The sequence below is a fragment of the Lepisma saccharinum genome, chromosome 2 (assembly GCF_977018435.1).
Source record: "Lepisma saccharinum chromosome 2, izLepSacc3.1, whole genome shotgun sequence".
NCBI classification, from domain to species: Eukaryota; Metazoa; Arthropoda; class Insecta; order Zygentoma; family Lepismatidae; genus Lepisma; species Lepisma saccharinum.
In genome coordinates, this window is record NC_139230.1 from 41,455,659 (window position 1) to 41,476,797 (window position 21,139).

Genomic DNA, 21,139 nt, shown 5'->3' on the forward strand with positions numbered 1-21,139 from the left:
ACTGCTGATAGAACCTTCACATTGACTGAAAATTGTAGTCACACACACACATATATCACCAGCTTGCGAACCACAGACTGCACCGAGAATGCTCAGTTCACAGTCTTCTGTAGGTACATTGTTGAATCACAGGCAGAATTCTACCTGAATTCTTACATTTCCTCGTTTTAAATACTAGGTTCGCCCATGAAAAAAACCGAACTTTTTTTTTAGGAAAGAAAACAAGTAATTACCTTCAAATGACTTTATCACCTTCAAAATAATCACCAGAGGAGGCAATACACTTTGGCCAGCGTTTGCACAGGTCTTGGAAACACTGTTGATAGTCATTCACAGTAAATGTTTGCAAAATACGCATAACATTTAATTTAATGTCCACTATGTCGTAAAATCTTCGCCCTTTCATAGCCATCTTAAGCTTGGGAAAAAGGAAACAATCAGCAGGCGATAAGTCCAGAGAATATGGAGGGTGATTGATCACTGTCACGAATGCTTAGCAAGATATTGTTGTACAGACAATGCACTATGAGGCCGAGCATTATCGTATAACAGTAACCATTGGCCAGAATCACAGAGGTTCTTCCTAACTCACTTCATCCTGTTTCTGAGTTGACCAAGCACTTCCTTGTAATACCACTGATTGATTGATTGGTTTTCAGGAACAAATTCATGGTGGATCAGTCCTTGGGAATCAAAAAATGTGATCAGCAGCACCTTTGTCTTTGATTTCGACATCCATGCTTTTTTCTTTACGGGCGAGCTGTCCTTTCCACTGCACACTGTCTTTTTTGTTTCGGGGTCCTATTGTAAACACCAGGTTTCATCTCCCACCATCTCCTGTAAGGTTTCGGTAAACGATTTATCCAATTTGTAACAAAACTTTATGTTGTAACGTTGTTCCATCTTGGTGCACATGTAAATAAAGTAGTGGCAATACTATCAGGAAAAGGTAATGACACAGTGCATGTCAGTTTGGAACCATGCTGATGTGTGGAGTGTCAAAAGTGATTGGTGCAGTGAGTGCTGTTGTGTATGTGGGAGGTTGAGATGAACACCATTTTCTGTACTGCTCTAAAACATGTTTATGAAGGTAGAGCAGTGATTGTGGATCAAAATCCAGGTTTGATCATGTCAAAACTGCACAAGAATGTGATCAAAACTTGCATGAGGCCTGAAGCAACAATAACTAGCCTTACCTGATGGTTGCATAATGGTGACAATATCAGGAACCCAGCATGATGCAATTTTCCTCATGTTGAGGTTGTTCTCACGGATGCATCCCAACCTCATAAAGAAATGCACTTACCCATTATGCAACCATCAGATACGGCTAGGTATTGTTGCCACAGGCTTCATGTAAGTCTTGCTGACATTGTCCTGCATATTTTCCACAGGCAACCTGGATTTTGATTCACAATCAATGTTCTACCTTTGTAAACATGTTTTAGAGCAGTACAGAAAATGGTGTTCATTTCAACCTCCTACATACACCACAGCACTTGCTCTACCGACCACTTTTGGCACTCCACACATCGACATGGGCCCAAACTGACATTGCTCACTGCCTGATAGTACATGCACGGTGTTATCACCTTTTCCTGACAGTGTTGCCACTACTTTATTTACAACCCACGTATTTTGTATGCCGCCTGCACACAACCTGCATCTGATGCATGCTTGCCCTGATACCGACTGCCCGTAACAGGTTGAAACATCCACTGACGGGAAGCTTAGATATAGCTCTTTGCAGTGTTGCCAGAATGAGGTACCTTTTTATTTGGTTTGGTTCTTTATTTTTGACAGTTCGGTTTCTTTATGGGCAGACCTTGTATGTTTCCTAATTTCGAAAAACTCAAATTTAAATGCAATATGCTAATGACTACAGTCTGAAATACTGTCTATGAATAGCAGATAAAGTAGTGCAGTATGGTTTCAACACAACTACAAATGGGTAAGATCATACAAACACTTGAGAAAAAAAGGAAGTTGGGGTCCAGTGAGTATGATGTCCGTATGGGGTCCCCGGTTCGAATCTCTCCTGAAGCATTTTTTTTTAAAGAGTAGAATGCCCACTAACTTAACTCTGTGAAATATTTATTGCATATTCGTGGACAAATGTTTATTTTTTTAATAATAATGACCTGTGGCACAACAGCCCATGAGGGCCAGGGCCTTTCACACCATAGTGACAACTGTCAAGAGCACCACCAGTCTCTGAAAGAGAATTAACTCGCTGGTAGAACATACTACCAGATAGTGCAACACAATGCACACTATCGAGAAAACGATGTAATACATGCAACACATAAGTAATATGTGACATGTGAAGCTTATTGTGTCTTTTCGGTATGAAAGATTGCATGTATTTCTGTGGATTTGTTTCCAAGTGATAAATGTTGCTTGTATAGTGGAACCATAGGCACAGACCCTCGACTCATGTGCATCATACTCCCTCATGGATGGGAGGGGCAGAGTGGAACATGCTTCCTTCTGGCCCTAGTTGAACGGATGAAGGGAAAGCGTGGAAGTTTTTGGTCAAAGGTTCTTTTGTTTGTGGTCGCTCTATAGCTTGTCACCTGTTGTGTGTTGCTTCAGTCTGAAGCTCCCTAAGAATGCTTTGTTTCTGGTCAGTAGATATAAGATGAAATTCATAGTAATAGTAATTCTTATCATAAGAAATTCAAGATGTTTTACAAATTTATGTAATCCGTGAAATTATTGATTTAAAAAGAGGACATATTTAAGGTATAACTAATACATTAACTATTCAAGAATCTATATACTTACGTAAAAAAAAAAATATTGGTCTGTCACATTGTGGGTTTGAAAGGATACATATTGGAAATCTCTGGCAAGTGAAAAAAAAAGCAACTTTCTTGCAGCTACAGCTCCTAATCTATGCAGCATTGTTTACAATTTTTTAAAGTTGCTTCAATTGTTTTAAAATTGGCAATGTGTATTTCTTCTCTCTCATTTCCTTTCAGCCTCTTTAAATGTCGTAGTGGTAGCGTCGTTGTCTTGTAATGAAGGGGTCCCAGGTTCGATACCTGGTGGAGACACACAGTGGTTCGGATTATGCTTTAAACTGTAGGTCCAGTCCCGATTAGCCATTCTGTGCATAAAGTGGACTTAACAAATCAATCAATTAATCATTTCCTTTCAGATGTAGTTGTTTTTCCAGACCGCTATAACTTTTTACCTTCTGCCACCCTCGGAAATCCTTCTGGAATACATCATTATTATAAAACTATGTTTTATAGATGGAAATGCTTAGGAAAACAGTATAGAAGACTAGGACAATGCTCCTTAAACAATGGAGCATGTTTGCTGGTGAACCCATGAAGTAAGGACATGTTGTCAGTGGGAAATTTAAACTTCTGCGTGCTTTTAAATAAAATTTTACATCTCTAGAACTAAAAATGCTAGTTACAAATTATACTTCCTTTTCCTCAGTACACATTGGCCTGCAGTAGAAAAAACAAATTTTCTGTAATCAGTTATAAGAAGAAGAAGAAAGAGAGAAAACATTTTTTTTCATGAAATTTGAAATTCATTGAGTCCCACACAAGCAAAACCAGGATGTGAAGGTACAAAATTGTACCTGCATATTGCTTGATATGTTTTCCATTTTCATGGATAAAATTGCACACATATTACTTTCCCTTGGTTAAAGTGTGTTTCCAAACACGAGAATTGAAAAAGAGCGATGTCAGAATCAAGAAAAATATGCACATAATTTTCAGGTCATCAACCCCCCCCCAAATATAGCAAGAATAAAATTAAACTTTACTAACTGCTAATTACATAGTTACTAACTGCTAATTACATAGCTTAAGACTCCTACAGAACTCAAAACATGTATCACCGACTATTATCGAGTCACAGTATGTCCTAAAAGGCACATATTAGGGGAAAAGATTCCTTGTTCCATTATGGAACAAGCCATAGTTAATGGAAATACTTGTGGACACGTTATGGAACAAGACATAGTTTAAGGGTTAAGAGCATATTGGTGATTTCAGATACACAAAATGTATATTCATACATAGGGACATAAATAATTATTTTATAATGCTTTTCTACTGATTAAGGTTAATCATACTGGTGAGGATTATTCAATGAAATGGATGAAAGAAGATAACGAAATAATGAGTTTTCTGTCCTTACTTACTCTTAGTCATTTGTACTCGCTGCAGAACTTGAGTGACATAATTTCCAAGTTTTTCAGTATATAATTGCTTGGGACTTCAAAACTTTGTTAATTAAAATAAAATAAAATTTAAATATTTTTCAAAGAACACTTTCGATTTAAAATCTGATTTATGGTCAGGAATAAATGTGTGCCATTTTGTACCTTCATAGCAAGATTAATGCAGGGTGGCTACTCACTGGAAATTCCTTGAATTCCAGGAATTGTGCTTGAATTATTGGCTCCACAAATTCTGCATGAACGTTTTCTCCATAGACGTGAAAAATTACAACATTTATTTTATTAATCCAAATCCTATTGAATTTATACATGTATTTATACATTCCATGAGGCAAGTTTTTCAAAGCATACCTTTCATTTTTATCAATGAAGGAAGAGCAAGCTGTGTGAAAAATAAAACAATTCTCTCAATTCATTTACTTTGTTAGTGTCTTCTCTAGAACAATCTGACAGACGGAAGATTATTTTAAGATATCTGGAAGTGATTAGGTAAATTTAAGTTTGACAATTAACAATTTTTCATAGATTAGTATATCCCGTAACATCTGAGACTTGTGTTTATAAATGTATTTGAAGTCTGATTGTGTGAATGGTAAATGGAAACTCCAACACCTTAAATTGAATATTTTAATTACATATACCATTTAATTGAATTAGAATTTTTGGATATGTTGGAATCTTATTGTTATATTGTTAACATATTTGTGTGTGTATGTGTGTGGGTGGTGAGGTGGTAATATGTAAGGTTGATAGTTGCCTTGTAATCAAGGGGTCCTGGGTTCGATACCCGTTGGAGGCACATAGTGGTTCGGATCCCACTTTAAACTGCAGGTCCAGTCCCGATTAGCCTTTCTCTGCATAAATTGGACTATCAACTCAATCAACTGAACGTAAGGTTGAAATAGAGAAAACTCCCACTTGAATTTTTGAGAAGTTTGCCTGGAAAACCAGGAATTATACCTGAATTTTATTATGGTCCTAGAGTAGCCATCCTGTAATGGGAAAAGGATAGTTAGCCAACTAATGAATTTGGAATTAGATTCACAAATGAGGAATGCAGTTGAACCAATTGAGAATTACATTTTCAAGTACTTTGAACAACTTGTACTCTTAAAGAGATTAAAAATAGTACAGTTAAAGAAATGGAAGGTACCAATATATGGCAAGCAACCCTGCACAAAAAATGAAACAAGGCTGCAAGAATGCAAGCAGTAAATTTCCAATTTTCACAGTATTTTCACAACCTATATGCAAAAACTGCAGATTGGACTGTTAAATTAGGGCCTCCTTGATGGTGTAGTGGTAGTGTTGTCACGTTGTAATCAAAGGGTCTCGGGTTTGATTCTGGTGGAGGCACATAGTGGTTCGGATCCCACTTTAAACTGTAGGTCCAGTCAAAATTAGCCTTACTGTGCATAAAGTGGACTTAAAACACCAATTCAATCAATCAATCAATCCATCAATGGATTATCAGCATAGTAACAGACCATAGGCTATGTATGATGATGTTACTTATTTATTTATTTACTTATTTATTTATTTATTTATTACTAAACACAACAGGCGAATGCCCAATTACAGTGTTCTACATTTCTTATTTATCTTTACACTCAGTATTTCAGATCTTTACCACCATGTACAATATATATAAGATACTGATATAATATATTATAAATTACATAAAATATGGAAATAAAATAAACAAGGATAAATCAAGGATAGAAGTTATTTACATTAAAGAAATATATTAATTATGTGTGTAATAAATGACCTGTAAATAATTGACACACTAGAAAGGACGTACATATATGTAATTGAGTATAAACTATGAAAGAAATATATATTTACAAATATTGCGTTTATGTTTACATTGTTGACATTTATTCTTCCATTCATTGAATAACATTTTTGAATGTCCCAATAGGCATGTGAAATATGTCCCTTTATTTTGGACAAAGGACCAAAAGTGTCTATAATCGAGTTTTATATAATTTTCTGTTTCTGCTATGTAATTCCTGTAAGCTTTTTCAATTTGCCTTTTGGTTATTTTGCGGAGAGTTTCAAACTGTGCACGATGAAAGTTGGTATTACCAATTCCACGTTTCCATTTCTTATGGTGGTGGGATTTGCTTTTAATGTTTTTAATTATGCCACTGGTGAACCAACTAGGATATCGTGATGTTATGGATTTCTTTCTGTACGGGACGGTGACTTCGAAAACTTTATCAAGATTTTCGTAAAAGAAATCAAGCGCGTCATTTACATTCTTTTGATTGGATATTTCTTCCCAGTTGATGGTAGCTATTTTACGGTACATTACTTCAAAGTTTGCTTTTTGGAAATTACGCATGCTAATTCGTTGCTAAGTTGGGGGTGATGTTCATCCTCCGGTACTAACGTTTCAGTTTCTTTACAGACCGACACGTTTTGGATGTTAGTCAGAACTAAATCTAGTGTTTTGTTGTTGATGTTTAACACATTGTTTACACTACCTAAATTGTAGTAAGACATAAAGTTGGAGAGAGTTTTAGATTTTTGCGAGCGTTTGCTGAAATCATAATTAGAACCTGTTAATTCTGGCAAGTTAAAATCACCTACGAGGAGTATGCGTGAACTGGGAAGACATACAGAATAAATCGCTTCATAAAACGCTTCATAAATTGAAATAGTACACGATGGTGGGAAATATACTATGCATATATACAGAGACATAATATCGTTAATTACAGTTTTTTCGAGGACACATTCAATTGGTAGGTCAGCTAATTCTATGGTGGTTGATCTGAATTTGTTTTGTATTCCTAAAATAACCCCCTCCATCCTTTTTTCCCAAGGTTTTCATTTTCCGGTCACATCTAGTTACGCCATATCTGTCATCAATCAGTTCACAGTCCCTGATGCCAGGTACCAGCCAGCTTTCAACTACAGCCACTGCAGCATAGTTGTTGAGAGAAAGTCCTGATTTTTGTACGGAGTCCTCAGGTATTTTGAAATGCTAGATTAAATAATGCTTTACTCACCGTCTCTTTCCCTTTTTCTGGGGATGACCGTTGACTGCCTCTCCATCATTGGGTGGAATGACCTCTCTCCGTATTGTTGTTCCTCACCCTCGGGTCCCGACGGGAGGAGAGGGTGGATGTGGATGGCGAACGTTGCTTCGGTCCCTACCCTCCTGCTGCTCCAGCTGCCGTCGCGGCCTCTGACGGTGTGGAAGGGGTAGGTGGAATTCCTTTGTCACGTTGACGAGAGACAGGTACTTCGTCTGGTTGCATACTCTCCAGGTCGCCGAGTGTGTAACGCCTCCCGTCGATGAACACATACCGAAACTGCAGGTACGCATACTTTCCTTGTTTCCTGGCCATGATCATGTGGTACTGCAGCTTCTTCCATTCTTCTCGAACCTTTGCATAGTAGTCCTGCTCCAAATAAACACGGCTTCCTTTCAGTTCTTTGCTGGTGCGTAACACTTCTTCTTTTTGTCCGACAGAAATTTGCATATCACAGGTCTGTTCTTGTTTCCTTGCTTCTTCCCTAGACGATGCACACGATCGAGATCGAGCTCACCGAGGGACACTTTGAGCTTTCCTTCAATCAGTTCCCGGATTTTTGCCTCGGTCATGGCATACGATTCGCAATCTTCTTCCTCGAAACCATGAAACATGAGATTTTGCCTTCTCGACCTGTTCTCTTGGTCCTCAACATGCCATTGTAAAAACTTACAATATCCCTGCAAGTCACTCACTTCGTCTGTCAACTTATCCATATCCTGTTCCATGCTTGTGACTCTGTCCACCAGCTTGGTGACAGTATCTTTCATTTCCTTGATTTCCTTGATTTCATTCATAATAGCGTCGTTCGAACTTTGGAGAGACTTGAGGATATCACGGATTTCACTTAACTCGCTTCTGTCTACTTTCGTAGGACCGAGGTTTAGCTCGATGCCGCCAACAATTAATATCGTCAGTAACACCAAGCCGTAAGCTTGATAACATTTCGACGGTTTAACACTGTCACTGGAGGATTCTTGTCGTGTCTTGAGGAAAGATCTCGATGCACAGAAGAGTCCGATCCGTGCTCGGTACATGGCCAACGACACACCCATTTCCGCCAATGTCAGGTAGTGCACCCTGCAGCTAGGACCTCAAGAAAACACATCCGCACTCTTCGAAGTCGGTTCGGTACATTGGTGCATTACTGATTGCTGTTATATCAGTGTTCAAAATATTGATTAATGTTAGTGGGTTGAGTATTCCACCCCAATTTTAAGCATCAATTACCAGAGTTTTGCTTTAAAATATTAAAAAATTACATTAGAATATAAGAGATACCTGCTGTGTAATCAGAAAATCAGTTGTTTTCTTTTCACATAATATTGGTACAAAATCAATGGAAACTTCAAAATTTGTAAATTCTAAGATAATTTGACTCCGTGAAAGTATCTCGTGCCATTTTTGCAGACTCTGTGAAAGACTAAAATGCCGGAAAAGTATTGGCTGGTATTGGTAAATAAGTTCAAACCGATGCTTTCTGGTACTGATACATAGGCATCAGTATCAGCTGAGCCCTAATGTTGAGTAATGTTACTCAATCAAACTTTGATCTGTATGGCAAGAATGCAAGTCGATGTGATTGACTTGCAGCCTCCTCAATAGCAGAGAATGTTCAGTGAAAACTTGCGATCTCGGATAGTACATTAAACTGCATATCAGCCCTTTTCTGGTAGTCCTATGTTTTGTTTATCATCAGCATATGAAGTGGAAAAAAAAAGCAGTACACATTGTTTGACAGTCAGTGGTGTGCCCCTCCCCTTTGGTCCAGTATTTCTAAAAAAGGCACGAAAATATGGCAAAATGAGGACTGACTACTTAAAAAATGTACACATAACCCCTCCCTTTCGAAAATCCTGGGCACGACACTGGACACAGTGTCATATTTAACCTGGATTACCACATATTTATTATATATCAATTAAATATAACTAAAACACCAATGCAGGCATGCAAGTAAAATGAAAACAGAAGTTGGACAACTTCAAATTTTCTGGCAATTTCTATGTATGGGAAAAAGTTGGTTTACCGTAAATGCAGTAAACCAGATAACATGGGAGAATACGCCACTGGTTTGACAGTACTTTCTTGTTCTTGATTGATTTGGTTTTATTTTACTTCACTTTTCTGCCACATTTTGCTAATTGCGAAGTGATGATATGATGAAATTGATGAATGGAGACTTACAAACACTCATGCCGAGGCTGGGATTCGAACCCAGGACCCCTGACATCATAGCATGTTGTGCTAAGAACTTTGCCATGGAGGCCGGCACTTTTCTTGTTCTGAAGCTTTGATTTCTCTCTCTCTCTAATGCAAAAAAAAACCCTTTTTTTTAAATTTTAATACAACTTGCAATTAATTCATAGCTAAACAAACATAAGGAATAATGGCATCAAGAAATAAACCCTGAACAGACAACTGTCTGTCCTATGAAATCTTGATTTTATTTAAAAAATTGTATTTCAACCAATCAAAACTAGGGACCTGTAATCCATATCCCTAGTTTTGTAAAATAAATATGTAAATACACAGTATCTTCTTTAGAACATAACTCATTACAGTCATGCATTTATTACTGAATCATTCATGCTCTTCAAATAACATTTGAATTTTATATCATATTTGTAGAATATTGGTTATTGTTATTGGTAAATTTTATATTGGGACTGTGTTGCTATCAGAAAAAATATCATATTGGTCCATCCCTTTATATAACTAAGTTTTATTTACTACCAGTGTCATTTATTATTTCACTGTGAAAAGCATTGTGAATCACATTTTTTAAAACATAAAATGGATAGTGATTTTGTATTCTGAAGTGTTGCTATCAACATCAGGACATTATTAACCTTTTAAGTCCCGTTTGGTCATGTGCTGACCGATGGCATTTTTGGCCACAGTCCGGGTCAGTCATACCTTGACTGATGGAACAGAACCTTTTTTCGTCCCCTTGCAACCCTGTTCATTTTCTATGCTCATGACTCAAAGTGCGTGGAACTTGAGACCAAGAGTTGATATGCATCGACAGCGACACTGGTGCTCTTCAACTGCCTAATGACGTCAGCAGCAGCTGCTAAATTTACACCTCCTCCTTGTTTGGTTTGAGTTGGTGTTATAAGTCCACTTTATGCACAGTAAGGCTAATTGGGACTGGACCTATGGTTTAAAGTGGGATCCGAGCCACTCTGCCATGTGCCTCCACCGTATATCAAACCTGGGACCCCTTGATTGCAAGGCGACCTCCTCCTTGTTGATGCATTAAAAGAGCCATCGAATGACAAAGCTTACAGAAGTGAGTTGGTGCCATTGTAAATGCTTGGTTACAATGGTTCTTTACAATCTCATGTCTTGCAGGAAAATGACGTATGAGGAAATGGTTTGTCTATTGTTTTTCTTCTCAACATGCTGAAGCAGGTCATGGTTGGAGGGGGAGGGGGGCCATTGTTGTCAAAAGTGTTTGCGGCGATAACTTTTCAGCGGGTGAAATGGACTTTGCACAATGCTTGCTTCAGAAGACAATCACTTCTTCTTTGGAAGGAAAATGAAAAGGGGGGGGAGGAGTATGAGGTAGGATCGGGGCTAAAAGTAACTCGTGCAATTCTTCCAGCTGACTATCCCTTTTATTTTGAAAAGGAGTTCACAGAGTCATTGCAGTAATGTCGTGTGCATAATTTTTGCATGTTTGTGAGTGGAGTGAGGTATTTTTTCATGTTTTGATCATCGTGGGAGTGTAGTGAGAGGTATTTTTTTACTTAATTTGCGTGTGTGTGTGTGTGTGTGTGTTGCGCGAATATGAGTTCGACTATACGGCTAGAGGATTTGGAGTGGGAGATAAACAATATACTAGACGGTTTTGACACAGATGTGGAATTGGAAAGCGACGAGGAATTGCGGGAAATTGTACATGATCGGGGTGAACGTGTTAGTGACTCAAGTGAAAGTGAATCAAGCGATTCAACTTCTTCCAGAGACATGGCAGTGGCCAGGCTTTTTCTAAAAAATATATTGTGCATGTTGCCAACCCTTGTCGAAAATAACTCATGCACTTCATTTCTTTTTCATTTTTTCTTTGGGTGGCAAAAGGCATTAGGAACAAAATATATATTGAATTATAATGTAGACATGTGGTTGCAAATAGGAGATAGAATTTGTTCCTGTCCCATGTCTCAACAGGGAGGCGGGGGTCAAAATTTTCTCTTTTCTTTTTTTCAATTTTCACATTTGAAGCCACGAATAATAACAAATACATACAGATAGCAACACGTCGTCTTTTCTATATCAAATACATTTTATTCTTAGTAAAATGTTTCCTGTTTCACTTAGTTATCTGCCATAGGAAGGAAGCTATAATGATTTTTCCAAAACCTTACAAAACACGTTTAAATGGCCTGGGACAGAGGTAAAAACTGCATAAGCGCCATGGGACTTTAAAGGTTAAAAGTAGAGCAAGAACATATCAGTAATTTGCACATATACTAACTTCAACCACTAAGTACATGATATTCTTGTAATAGCAGCCATGATAAACATTGAGGATGGACTGATATGAACTTTTGTAAATACCAATAACGTTCCAGTACCCACACCAATACAAACTGGCAAAATTGCATGACGGATGTTAATAATTACTTTGCCTCCTTATTTAATTAAAGTGTTCAATGATTTTTGTCTGAAAGTCAGGGTACATGCTACATGATTCATATAAAATAATAGAATATCAGATTTTTCATTAAATTGTAGACTTATAAAAGCATTGGATTGGTAAAATTGTTGGTAATTTTACAAATAAACTCATTTTATCGATATGCCTATATCAGCTGATACTGATACATTCTTAACAATTGTTTTGCAGAAAAGCAACATAAGATAAGAAAAATACAAAATAAAATATGCTGAATTTGGATTGGCTCAAATGTAATAAAAACTTGATTTATGTGTGGGTCCAAACTTTTGTTTCATGTTTTTGTAAAAGCTAAGGAAAGTTAGATAATAGTTATTGAAGTATAGAATGACCACAAACAAAAGAACCTTTGGCCAGAAGCCTGCTCCACTCTTTCCCTCCCTTCCATGTGCAAGTATGATGCATGCGGTTCTGTGCAGGTTCTTTTGCCTGTGGTCCCACTATAGCACTTGTGTGAAGGCACCCTAAAATATGTTAAGTATATTACATCACAGCTAGAACATAAATTCTTTTTTTTTGTTTGTTAATAATACAGTACAAATTGTTTATATTTATTTCAGATAAGGTAATGGACTGCTCGGATGAGGGTCCGGACATATTGGCTGATGATTCTGATGACTTCTCTCTTGCCTCTGATGATGTGAAGAAAGAAACTATTGTATCCGACTTCTCACTTGCCTCTGATGATGTGAAGAAAGGAACTATTGTATCCCACAATGTTGTAGAGCAGTTCTCAAGAAAATTATCAGGTACTTGCATTTTGTGTGGACCTCTTTGTTTGCTATAATTGTATGGTGTAAAGGCAATGATAGTTTCTAAAGAAATAATATTGTTTTGGAGTATTTGTAAATTACAAACAAATAGCGAAATGTATCTGAATTATGTTGAAACTAAGACCAAGTTTTCAAGCTACACATCCATACTAAAGTCCACTATCAATCTATTGGTCTCCTCTGAAAGCATATCTATTAATGCTACGAGGCCCATCCAGAAAGTAAGTTTCCCTGGGGCTGTCTACAGAAAGAAAGACAATTGCAATGGGAATTTTTATTGGAACAGATACAGCAATTGTTCAGCTATTTTTCAACATACTCCCCACCGGAATTGAGACATTTGTCGTACCGTGGGATCAAATTTTGTTACCCTGTCGTAGAAGTCTGCCGCCTAGGATTTGTTATAAACAGTATTTGTTTTTTTTGTTTCTTTTTTGTGATTGTGTATGAATTTGTATGCTTGGGTTTCTTCCATGGTTCTGTGTAGCTTATAAGAGCCAATAAGGTTTGAACTTTCAGCCCTCCCCCATGCGACGCGGGAGGAAGTATAAATATGGTCTGTGTCAGAGGACAGGGAGAGTGTGTTTTTGAACTGGATAGCAGAAGGGAGAGCGATCTTCGGTCTCCAGTGGCCTCCCTTGAGAAAAAGCATCCCGAGGCAGTTCTGCCGAGGCTCAGCTTTCCACTTGGCAGTTCTGCCGTGGGGCTCACGTTAGAGGAATGTAATTAATGTAACTTAGAGAATTATTGGAAGAATCCGAGCCTTGTTTTGTTAAATTGTAAATAAATGTATAAAGCCCATTTCTGCGAGTTTTCAGCAATCACCCTGCAACATTAATTTCAGTAAGTTCTTGCCTGTGATTTATTCTTTGGTTCCGAGCGCTCTGGTGAGGAACGGGATGGGAACCCAGGACTAATGAGCCTATTTAGTTGTTTATTTGGGTTTTTCCTGCCAGAAGCAGCCCGGTAAGGGTGGAGTGTTGCGGAACAGAGTGTTATTGGGGTCTCGTCCTTGGATTTTTTGTGTGAAAGGACACAGGCAAAGAAAGGGAGACGGTTGCTGTAAAAGGGTCGAAATGTTGACAAGGGCTCAATCTGCGTTGTCGTCAGTTAATGGGGAAACAAGTTCGACGCGAACAATGGGTACAGAAAATAATGCAAGAGTAACAAACAGGCCGAGGATTTTTCCAGATGACATTAGAGTACAGTTACCGACTTTTAATGGGGAAACAAAAGGGATGGAAATTTATAGCTTTTTGGATGAACTGGATGCATACAGGGATCTTTTGGGCATAAATGAAGAGGAATTATTGCTTTATCATCTTCCGTTAGCGTTGAAAGGAGAAGTGAAGGAATTCTTTCATTTTGCAAGCCCGTTTGAAGGATATGTGCAATTCAGGGATTTGTTGCTCAAGAATTTTCATGGGTTGGACCACGAACGAGAATTTGAGCGATTCTTGGATTCTCGCTTTCAGCTAAAGAGAGAGTCATTGGCAGTCTATATTCGCAAGATAGCTAGATGGTTCGAGAGGGCAAAATTCACCACTACAGTCGAAGAGAAGGTTGATTTTATTTGGCGTAAATGTAACCCTGTGTATCGTGAGAGATTAAGATGTGAGAATTTTAACAGCATGAAAGATCTTCACGCGTATGCTTTGAATCTACGGGGAGAGATGTTGGAAAACGCTACGTTTCGTCAGTATGAAACAGAACAGGAAATCATTAACTTTGCCTTGAGAGGCGCCACACCTCCTCAGTCCGAGGGACTGGTGGCCGTTAGAGGGGCAAGTAGCGCTGCGGGGGATGATCTGTTATGTGTGCTCGATCCTGCGAAATATTCTAGGTTAGGGAAGGAACCCCCTGCTGTTTCGAGGGAGACAAAAGCGACTGACCACCCAAGAATGTCTGGCAAAGAACGCAAGTGTTACGTTTGTCAATCAACTGCACATCTGGCAAGCTTTCACAAAGTTGCAAGGAAAGATAATGTTTCAGAGTCAAGAGAACGTCATGGACAGGGCATGACAGTGAGACGCGCCTGTAATTCGACAATAAAGATGTCAAATAGTAAATTTCAGGAACCTTTCGTTTTTGGAGAAATAAATGGAATTCAGATCCCTATGTATATGGATACCGGGGCTAATATATCCTGCATGAGTTTGTCTTTATTTCGGAAATTGGAAGGAAAGGGGGCGAAATTACGTCATAGCAAGCTGAATGTACAGTTAGCTGAAGGGAAAACAACCACTGTGGGACACGTCTTTTTCAATGTAACTTTCTATGGTAAACGGGTCCGAGAGAAATTCTTTGTTTTGGAGAATCCCCAGAATGACCTGATCGCCGGTAGAAGTTTTATGGCGAGGGCGAAGATTTTAATTGCACCCGCGTTGAACGGTTGGGCTTTTCTGAATGAAAGGGACGATATTATTCCTTTTGACACAATTGGGAAGAAAGAGAAGAAAACTAGTAACCTCCTGTCTTCCACTGTCATTCACGTAGAAGAGAACCACGACAAAGAAGTGTTGCAAACCCCCAGAGCCGAAAAAGTCAGGAAAAAGAAAGGGTTACCGCGGAGGAAAGCAAATGGAAAAAAAGATCATATTCCTATTAGCGACCTGAAGGATGTGAATGAGAAATTCAGTAAGTTCCAGAAAAAAAGGAAGAGGAAAAAACCTACTTACCTGGGAAGAGAGGACTCTGGTTCGAGTCCCGGTACTTCGGCTGCGCAGGGAGCGGAACGAAAGAAAGTAACCTTACGTCTTTTGAGAGACAACCCTGACACCGCTTCTGTTGAACTACTTGGTGATGTAACACCTGAGCCTCGTGGCGAAATCAACAGTTGCACTCAATCAGCAATAGAACCTAATGCAAAGAAGTTTGAACTAAACGAAATAACAACCGGAAATATAAACATGGAAGATAAGCGATTATGGGCAAGAGAGCAACAGAAGGACCCATATTTGACTTTGTTAATTGCGTGCCTTAAGGGAGAGGAAGTTCAATTGGATGAGAAATTGAACAGGAAAGTTTTCGATTTTCATCTGAGTACTTCTTACCTGGATGAAGATGGAATTCTCTACAGAAACATAGAAGAAGGGAAGGGGATGTTTCCCGTGTTTGGACAGCAGCAAAAGATTTGGACACCGGATTCGATGAAACCGGAAGTGCTGCGAATATCCCATGATGAAGTTCACGACGCACATCCAGGAGCAGCTAAGACTCTGTTCAAGATTTTGGAACAGTTTACGTGGAAAAATGTCTACTCTGATGTTAGAGATTACTGCAGATCATGCCTCAAATGTTTGAGATACAATCCAGATGCTTGTAAAAAGATGGGATTCATGAGAAGTCGCAATCAGCCACGCCTAGGAGCGAAATTGTACGGAGATTTGTTTGGACCATTTCCGACCAGCTCTAGGGAGCGTTATCGCTACGTATTTCTCATTGAAGATTCTTTCACAAGGCAGATATTTTTGGCACCCTTGACAACAGTGACAGATAGGACTATTTCCAATGCATTACTGAAATATTATCACCTTTACGGCTTTCCATCGATATTTACCAGTGATAATCGAAGTGTGTTTCGTAGCTGCCTGTTTCGTCAAGTACTGAAGACTATCAACTGCAAACCCGTGTACATTACTCCATACCACCCACAAGCAAATCTCGCAGAAGCAGCAATTATGACAGTAAAGAGAGCGATAGCCAAGTTTTGCACGGAGCACAGCAAGTGGTCAGAGAACTTGGATTTGATCGCATTAGCAGTGAACAACCAGGTGAAAAGATGCCCGAAGCGTGACGTACAGTTTCTGGTGGAAACGAAAGATGCCGGGAAGAACGGTCAGCTGACCCAGAGACACCCCATGGAGTTTCGGGGGAAACAGCTGGGTAGACCATAACAAACCAGTCTTCTCTCCTTTGCCGATCCCTTACAAAATAGTTTCTTTAAAGGGACAGTTCTAATTGAAATCTCCATTAGTTAAAAGTTTCTTTTTATTCGGAGGCACATATTTACTCGCGAGTGTTTGCACTTTCTGTAGTAATTAAGCAGAGAAGTGCCGCGAATTCACGTGCTGGATATTACTCCTACCCTAGGAGTGGATGGGAAGAGGTTCGATCCCAGAAACTCACAAGAAGGAAGCAGCCTGGAAGAGGACGTTCTTGCCATGGATGTCAAACAGCCCACACCTGGAAATGGACTTTACGACGATGAATTAGGATGTTACCGGTTCCAGAGATCACAGGATGCAGTGAGGAACATTCGGAGAGACTTATTCCGGAAAGTGTAAAGTCAGTGAAGTGAAGTGAAGTGGACGGTGTTAGTGTTTATTTTTATTTTCAGGCAAACCTCACCAGGACATTGGACTTACAGACTTACCTGGGGTAAGCCTTTTTTTCGGTGATGGGAATATAATACTGTTACAAACAGTATTTGTTTTTTTCGTTTCTTTTTTGTGATTGTGTATGAATTTGTATGCTTGGGTTTCTTCCGTGGTTCTGTGTAGCTTATAAGAGCCAATAAGGTTTGAACTTTCAGCCCTCCCCCATGCGACGCGGGAGGAAGTATAAATATGGCCTGTGTCAGAGGACAGGGAGAGTGTGTTTTTGAACTGGATAGCAGAAGGGAGAGCGATCTTCGGTCTCCAGTGGCCTCCCTTGAGAAAAAGCATCCCGAGGCAGTTCTGCCGAGGCTCAGCTTTCCACTTGGCAGTTCTGCCGTGGGGCTCACGTTAGAGGAATGTAATTAATGTAACTTAGAGAATTATTGGAAGAATCCGAGCCTTGTTTTGTTAAATTGTAAATAAATGTATAAAGCCCATTTCTGCGAGTTTTCAGCAATCACCCTGCAACATTAATTTCAGTAAGTTCTTGCCTGTGATTTATTCTTTGGTTCCGAGCGCTCTGGTGAGGAACGGGATGGGAACCCAGGACTAACGAGCCTATTTAGTTGTTTATTTGGGTTTTTCCTGCCAGAAGCAGCCCGGTAAGGGTGGAGTGTTGCGGAACAGATTGGAACCAGTGTGTGACAGCTGTCTTCACCTCCTCATATTTTGCCGACCTCCTGCAAATTGCCTGCACCAGCGACGCACCATCTGCTTGCTTATGATGTATGTCCCATGTCCCATACACCTGACACAGCTGACGATGAATTTCGATCGGTGCTATGCCTCGTGTGTTCAAAAACTTTATCACCGACCGAACCACAGTCGGCAGGGGCTGGAATAAGAGCCGCTATATTCAACCACTACTATGGTGCTACTGCGAATTGTCAGGGAGGGCTGCTTGTTGCATCCGATTGCCACGTCAAGCATCTCTCACACTGCACACTAACCTCTCGCAATGCATGGCCTGCTATCTGTTGTGGCCATTCGGGACACTTACTTTCTGGATCCACCTCATATCAAGTGTTCCTAAGTTCAATTATCACTGGGGATACAATTTGGTGGTTCAAATTCCAACTTACACTGTAGATCAAGTTTCAATTAATAAATCTTTGTAGAAAGTGTACTTCATGTTTGTTGTAGTAAACATGGTACTGTGTAGGTAAAGTTCCATATTTGTGGTGTTCATAATTTTCCAGTTTTCATAGAATATTTTAATGTATTTTCTGTTTCCTGCATGTTCTATGGGAGGATAGCATGTTTTGAAAATCTAAAGCCAAGATTTCACAGTAACTTAGAATGCTTTCATACTCACTTTTTGACTGCGCTGGTTCTCTGCAGAAGAGACATGTTTGTTTGCTCCTGTGTTAATTCTCTGTTCATTTTGCCCTGTACTTACACTGTGACCTATTGACGAGCGAAAGGAGGCATGGCCTTCATTAATTTGTTTCCAGTATTGCATTCAGTCGGTGATTAGTTGGAGCTGTGTTGGCCATTAGCATCTGTGTTTCCTGGTAAGCAACGGTCTCTATCCAAGATACGAGGTTCAGCGAGGGAGAGTTTCGTCCAAAGTGCAAAAAGCAAATATAAGTTACAGGCAGTGGAGAGGTTTTGTCATGTATGGAAAATGAGAGAAATTTACATCTCTCACATTGATGCATTCATTTATGTTATCTGTCCAAGTACCTGGCTGCTGCTATTTTTGTGATCTAGCTGGTGTATTGTTTTGGTGAACAATTGCATGGAACAGTGAGATAGGAGCAAGGAATTGATGAAAATTGGCAAAGTTATTACAATATTAATCAATTCACTGGTATAAAATGTATATTATACTGAAGTCTGAACATACTTTTTAAATGCTACCATTTACTTTGTGGTTCTAAGTTGAACGAAACACAGATTGACAATGAACCAGAAAGTAATACTACACATTGAACTTCCTGGTATTTAGTGTTTGATAGCAACTTCCTTCCTTGCATAGTAAAATATTCATTTATGAGACTCATTATATTGTACCACCTTGATTAAATTCCAATGAATTTCAACCCACTATCTAAAGTAATGACTACCACACTCAACATAAAACAAGAATATTATTTATAACTACGAGGGGTGTCCCATAAGTAGTGAGCCTGATAGGGTTCCCATAGTTCAATCTGAATATAATTTGGGGATTTGAAAAAGCAATTTTTGTAAGTGTATATGCAAAGCAGTGTCCAGTTCGAACCATCCTATTCGTCTTTGCAGGAACTAGAAGTGTGCTAAGTGCGTAACGTCAGAAAAATTAAGATAGAAGAGATACGAGCAATGATCAATTATCTGTTGAAAAAGAGGTTGAGTCTCAAGGAAATCCATGAGGATATGGTGACAACATTAGGAGAGGATGCTCCCTCCATCCTCTGCCACAGTGAAGAGATGGGTAGCCGAATTTAAGCGGGGGAGAGTGAGTGTGGAAGATGGCCCTTGCCCAGGCAGGCCAGTGGAGATAGTGACATAAGAAAATGTAGAGAAAGGGCACAAGATTATTTTTGCAGACAGACGTATGACTATGCAATATATTGCAGAGGAACTGAAGATGTCCAAATCAACAGTGGAGCGCATTGTGGATGACCAGTTGGGGATGAAAAACGTTTCTTCGCGTTGGGTTCCAAAAACTTCTGACAAGTGAACAAAAGTTGACAAGACGCATGATCTCAGAAGAAATCTTGAGCTTTTCCAGGCTGATCCAGACGGATTTGTTGAACGACTTGTGACTGTTGACAAAACTTGGGCTCATCACTATGTACTCGAGCCAAAACAGGCACCAAAACAGTGGAAACACCCCAGCTTCCCCACCCCAAAGATGGCAAAGTCCGGTCCCTCTGCTGGGAAAGTGATGACGACAGTCTCCTGAGACTCTAAGGGTGTTTTGTTGGTCGTTCATCTCCGAAAGGGAAACACCATGACAGGAGAGCATTATGCTTCCCTGGTGAGGCAATTACGGGGTATTATGAGGACTAAGCGATGGGGAAAGCTCTCTAAAGGTGTGATTCTGCATCAGGACAATGCACGTGTTCACACATCACTTGTTTTGCGATGGCAACCATCCGTGATTGTGAGTTCGAATTGTTGGAACATCCCCCTTATTCACCCGATCTTGCTCCATCAGACTTTTTTCTCCTCCACTGAAAAAATCTTTGTGCGGTGTGCATTATCAGTGTGATGATGACGTCATCAGTGCTGTGGTTGACTATTTTACAAGCCTTCAGGAAAGCTTTTATGAGACTGGGATAAAAGCACTGCAGAAGCATTGTCAAAAGTGTGTGGACCTGCAGGAAGACTATGTAGAAAATTAGGCTGCTATTGTGGTCCCATCCTGTTCCCTTCTAGGTTAGACTTGCTACTTATGGGACACCCCTCGTATTATGTCTAATTACATTTTATGTAATGACATACAAATAAACAATTCCCTGTTTCTTCATGTTTGTTTATGTCAAAATTGACAGGCAGACAGATCGGCACATTCTATGAAAATAACAAACCAGAAGGCCATTCATTTCGTGATAATTTCCACTCTTTAACATTTGTATGGATATCAAACTTCAGATACTAATTAAATTAACTTCCAGACTATAAATAGAGTAACATTCCTTGAAACTGTTTTATTTTATGAAATTGTTGCTGTTTCTCCCCAAATGTCCATACATGTTATCCTTGTTTGGAAGCTTGCAATTTCTACCACTTGGTGGCACCACCATATATTTCTCTGATCAATCTCTCTTGCACTTATGGTGTTTTTCCATGTCTCACTCAGTAGGTTTATGCAGGATGAAGGAAACCAAATAAACAGCGAGGAAATCATTTTAGCACTTTTGACTGTATGTACTTTTCACAGACTGTGAATAATTCATACCAGCACCATTTATCTTACTTGTGCACTGAATGAATAATGGAAGTCTTCTAGCAATGGTTGAATAAAGATATATAATACATTTTGCATTGGTTCCATTCATGAATACAAGTTCTTTAGTTCCAGTGGGCAGGGAATTAGAGTATGCAACACTGCA

General features: G+C 39.2%; 1 protein-coding gene across 2 annotated transcripts in view; it reads left to right on the forward strand.

Annotated features, from left to right (window-relative positions):
* The window catches only part of LOC145984013 (cyclin-D-binding Myb-like transcription factor 1), a 101,207-nt gene that overhangs the window by 22,442 nt on the left and 57,626 nt on the right, over positions 1–21,139 (forward strand). For both annotated transcript variants that reach the window (XM_083117321.1, XM_083117322.1), the window contains exon 2: positions 12,502–12,690. In XM_083117321.1, coding sequence (XP_082973447.1) covers positions 12,510–12,690 — 181 coding nt within the window. In that variant the 5' untranslated portion in view covers positions 12,502–12,509. The remainder of the gene's footprint in view (positions 1–12,501; positions 12,691–21,139) is intronic.